Genomic DNA, 5,214 nt, shown 5'->3' with positions numbered 1-5,214 from the left:
TTGTCTGACCCAGAGAAACCCCCCATCAAGTTTCTCTTTGATCTTTTTTTAAAAAATATTGTTAGTTTTTCAAAGTGTCCCCCACGGAAACGGAGATGGGCCATGGAAGATTGGGGAGGGGATAAGGTTCAGATTCCTTATTTTGCAGGTGCCCATTTTTATTCCCCCCCCCTCCCCAGCCCTTCCCCCATGAACGGGAAAGAACCTAGACTTTCCTGCCATTCTCTTCATTGGCTTCTAATGGAATCTGCCCCGGGAGGAACTATGGGGTGGGGGTGCTGGGAGAATCCCCCCACCCTTCTGAATTGTGGGGAAGTGGGGGCTTCGTGTTTGCACATCACCACTGATGGACGTTTGTCGTTTGTGTGTGTTGTCTGTTGTTTTCTGCGTGTCTTTCCCCTCTCCAAGATGATAGACAGTGACAGCTCATCCATCATGTCAGAGATTGCTCGCCACTCAGGGCCAAATCACCACCGACGCCCACAGGATTACAGGTAGGTGGGGGCTCCCACAGAACGCACGAGATGATTGATTGTCAGTGTTCCAAGTGTGATCACACGGGTTTCTCTGGTTGTTCCGTTGGTGGGGACCCTGGCAGGAGAGCCAGGGTGATTTCAGAGTAAGTCCCTCTGCAGGACTGGGAGGGACCACTAAATGCCTGCTGTTCTTGTCCCCTCCAAAAGAGGTCAGCTCCTGGTGACAGCTACCACGACAGCTTTCTCTCCACACTGGCCCTAGCAGGGGCTTTAGAAAATGTCCCCTTTCAAAAGCTTTCTGGAGGGAATTGAGTTCTCCTCTCTTGGATGGTACAGAAAGTGGCGTGTCAGAATTCCTGGGTGCTTAACCTGGCTGTGTGACCTTCCTCAAGTGGTGTGCCCCCTCTGAGCCTTGTTTCCTATGAATTCTATGGTCTTAAGGGTTCTTCAAGACCGGATGGGTCCCCAGATAGAAAAATGAGGTCAGCCCAACCAAATTCTCTCTTGAAATAGAAAGGAATGAGTTTCAGGGGGTGGGGGTGCCCTCCAAATTCTCCTTTTTTTTTTTTTTGTCTACAACCCTTACAAACAGAAAGGCCCTTAAGGGGCTTGGCCAGTCCAGCCAAAGGGGAGAAGGGGCTTGTGAAGGCCACACAGCCACCAGAAGGGAGGACCTGGGGGGGACTTGACCCAGTTCCCAGTCCCCCCCCTTCCCAAAGCAAGCACCATGTGTGAATGGATGGGCCCAGCCCTAGGAAGGAATGGGGACCGGACGGGGCGGGCCTGGGACAGGCAGGCTGTCACCTTGGATCAGCCCTGTTTACCCAGGGGTTGTCTGCGTCCTGGGGCCACGGCAGCTCGTGACCAGTGCCTGAGCACTCAGCAGCCCCCAGTCAGAGAGACGCTGCCTTCTGAGAGCCCACAGATGCTAACAGGCCCCGGGCCTGGCTGAGTGAAGAGCTGGGGCCAGGCGAGGGACAGTAGATGTCCCTACCCATCACTCCTGGCCCAGGACGCTGCTCTGATGAGTAGCTGAGGCTCCGGGAAATAAAAGGACCTTTCCCAGGGTTCCTTCCAGTAGGAGCAGAGTTCAAATCCTGCCAAGGGGTGGGCAAGGGTGCAAACTGAGCTTCTCGGGCTGGCTGGACCTCTCTGAGCCTGTGCGGTGGGGGTGAGATGGCATCCGCCCGTGGCATGGGTTGCTTTGACAACCGAGTTGGCTGATCCTGGATGAGCTGACCTCCAAGCACTCCTTCATTCCTGCCAAGGGGATATTAGATGCCACTCAGGGAGGGAGTTAAATGAGATATTGCCCATGCTCAAAGGCAGGCAGGCACTGAGTGGATCTGGGTGGAAGCCAGGAACTCAAGAAATGGACTCTTACTCATCCCTAAAATACAGCTAGAACAAGTCTCAAGACTTGCTTGCGTTTCCTGATCTGTAAAATGCGCCTGTCCGGGCCACGCCCCATCAGGATTCCGCCACGCCCTGTCGTTTTAGACCCCGCCCCTCACGAGGTGGTGGTGGTGGTGGTGGTGGTTTGAGTTGGAAGCTCCTCTGGAAGGCAACAGCTACTTCCCTGTAGACACATTGGAGTCGCAGGCTGGGGGGGGGGGGGGCTGGGGAGCACCCGGGTCCCGCATCCAGGCACTTAGGCACCACACAACAGGGAGGAGTCAGCCCCACCCACAAACAGTTGAGAGCACTGGCAGTTTGTCCCCCCCCCCACTTCTGCAAAAACAGGGCTGAGCTGGGTAGACAGGCCTCGCAGGGGGGGGGAGTGGCAGCAGCAGCCCAGTTCCCTGGCCAGCCGGCAGGGGTGGGGTGGTGAGTGGAGAGAGTAGCAGGCTAGACCTCCCAGCACAAACCCTTCCTATTCGCCTGGAATAGGTTACCCTCTGAACAGAACAGCCACGAGCCAGTAGGGCAGAAACCAACAGGAACACAATCCTAACAGCTGGGGAGGTGAGGGGGAGGGAGGGGCTGGGGACTTTAATTCTTTCCATTTACTTTTCCTGGGCTGAACCCCCCCCCCAATTCCATGCTCTGGGGACTGCATCCTTGTACTAGTTGGGTAGATGAGGAGACCAGTTTAAATAACTCTAGCAAGCGGAAGTGACGCACATCCTAGCTACTCAGTAGCTGAGATCTGAGGATCACAGTTCTGGGCCTGAGCAAGGCAGACAAACCTGAGAGACACTTATCTCTAATTAACCAGCAACAAACAAACAAACAAGACAGAACTAGAGGTGTGGTTCAAGCCCGTAGAATCCCAGCCCTGAGTGAAAAAAGCCAAGTAAGAAAGCAAGACCCTAAGTTCCACCCCCCCCACACCAGCCCGGTACCAGCCTTTGCAAGCGGATGAATTGTCCATGCTGTGTGGCACTGGACACGTTGCTGCCCCTCTCTGTGCCTCAGTTGCTTTCCCCATGAAATCTTCAGGGAACGGGTTGTGTACCTGAGGTGTGGGGACAAGGCCTCCGGCAGGCTGGGGACCAGGTGCTCGGTCAGGGAGCAAGCCTTTATGATCATTTATAATGGATGCTCCTCTTTCAATCACTCCTATTTTTCCTTCCCTGAATAACACCACCCTGTCGACAGACATTTATGGGCTTCTCATTCACTCCGTACATCTCCAGCGATCATTCTAGAGATCATCCACTGCTCTAATGTGGCTCTGTGCACAGCTGCCTGGCCGGCCATCTCCTGGGGCCGAGGGCAGCCGTTAACCATCAATGCCGGGGTGCAGTGGGGGGGGGATAGCAGCAGCTGCCAGCGGCTGGCCAGTCCCTAGGGAGCTGTCTGGGATCAGTGACAGGGGAGGGGCCTCTCCGCCCAGCCCAGCCCTGACACCAGAGCTGGAGACAAAGGCCTGGGGACCTGGGGTGGCCCTGACCTCAGGAGCAATTCTGCACCAGGAGGAAGGACCCAAGCTTGCTTAAAACGAGCTTAGCTTAACACGTGGAGGCCCAGGTTAGTGAGCACCTACTATGTGCCAGGCCACGGCTACTAAACAGGCGCTGGCATTGGCCACTTTCAGACAAGGGTGGCCAAGACCCAAAGCACACAACGTGCTCCAAGGGGCACACGTGGGAACAGCAGATGACAAACCCGCTGCCCCGACTTTTGCGACTTTCTGGAGGTCAGAGCCGGCAAGTTCTTTTCATAGATAGGGAAACTGAGGCCTGGAGAGGAGGAGGGGTTCTTTGCTGTTGGTTCTTTGAATCTTCAGGTCTTCTCAGTGTCACGGGGCACCGTGGCCTCCCTTGCAGAGTCTGGTCCTAGACATTTTCATATCTAGATCGGCCCTTGAGAAACGGGGTGACCTTGGGGCACCCCCTCCCTGCCGTGGATGACGCTGTTCTCACCTGTGGGAGAGAAACGGTGGATACCCGGGGCCGCAGAGTGGGGCGGATGGACAAACGTGCAGCCATGGGAACACAGAGACTTTGTGCCCAGAGATGGGGCTTCTCTTCCCGAGCCCCGAGTTCAGGGGGCCCCACCTTTCAGTCAAGCCCCCTACCCCCCTGAGGGGTGCTGTCAGGTGCTAGAGATGGTTGGTACCTGTCCTCACCCCTGCATCCTCCATCCTCAGGTAGACAGACAGTCTTCCGGCAGCCTTATAGGCCAGGGAGACAGGTTCAGGCTTCTTTCGGAGCCTTACAGCTCTGTTTCCCCAGAAACACACACACACACACACACACACACTAAACCACCTATTGTTCTAGAAAAGAAGGATTAAAAAAAAAAAAACTTTCACCGGGCGCTGGTGGCTCACGCCTGTCATCCTAGCTACTCAGGAGGCTGAGATCTGAGGATCATGGTTCAAAGCCAGCCCAGGCAGGAAAGTCTGTGAGACTTTGATCTCCAATGAACCACCAGAAAACCGGAAGTGGGACTGTGGCTCAAGTGGTAGAGCGCTCGCCTTGAGCTGAAGAGCTGAGGGACAGCGCACAGGCCCAGAGGTCAAGTCCACAACTGACCAAAAAAAATTCTAACTTCAAATCATTCCACTTTGTGCCCTCTCTTGACCTCCTGGGGAATTTTTCAACATGCTAAGTAACATGTAATGTCTTTCTTTCTTTCTTTTTCTTCCTGTAAATGCTTACAAAATGTATCACAAAAGATCTGCTAGCTAAGTAAGCACGCCAACCCCCCACCCCCACCCCAATGCTTAATCCCCTCCAATGTAATGGCTGGACCAGAAACGGGAATTGGTTTGTGGCCATGGACAATTTCGTGTGTGTGTGTGTGTGTGTGTGTGTGATATAGGGCTTGAACTCAGGGCCTGGACATCGTTCCTGAGCTTTTCTGCTCAAGGCTATTGGGGACAATTTCGTGTGTGTGTGTGATATAGGGCTTGAACTCAGGGCCTGGACATCGTTCCTGAGCTTTTCTGCTCAAGGCTATTGTTCTACCACTTTGAGCCACAGTGTCACTTCTAGTTTTCTGGTGCTTAACCGGAGATGAGAGTCTCTCGAACTTTCCTGCCTGAGCTGGCTTTGAATCTCAATCCTCAGATCTCAGCCTCCTGAGTAACCCTGGGATGACAGGTGTGAGCCACGGCACCTGGTAGACAGTTTGTTACCAGCGGAGGCTCAGGGACGCAGTGGCGTTGCCTGGTAATCAAGTGGACGGGACGGGTCCCGGGCTGGGGTGGGGACTCCCAGGCAGTACTGCCGGCAGGTGATCGTCCAAGGCAGGCGCAAAGGGCCTGGTGGCGGCAGAGGCGACGGGG

At 54.8% G+C, this 5,214-nt stretch overlaps 1 protein-coding gene across 1 annotated transcript in view; it reads left to right on the top strand.

The window, feature by feature from the left end:
* Positions 1 to 408: 408 nt before the first annotated feature.
* Positions 409 to 5,214, top strand: part of Foxn4 (forkhead box N4) — a 20,830-nt gene continuing 16,024 nt past the window's right edge. The window contains exon 1 of the mRNA XM_013014368.1: positions 409 to 494. Coding sequence (XP_012869822.1) covers positions 409 to 494 — 86 coding nt within the window. The remainder of the gene's footprint in view (positions 495 to 5,214) is intronic.

The sequence above is a fragment of the Dipodomys ordii genome, unplaced genomic scaffold, assembly GCF_000151885.1.
Source record: "Dipodomys ordii isolate 6190 unplaced genomic scaffold, Dord_2.0 Scaffold23, whole genome shotgun sequence".
Classification (NCBI taxonomy): domain Eukaryota; kingdom Metazoa; phylum Chordata; class Mammalia; order Rodentia; family Heteromyidae; genus Dipodomys; species Dipodomys ordii.
Note: the sequence above shows the minus strand (reverse complement) of the source record. Positions and strands in the feature narration are given on the sequence as shown.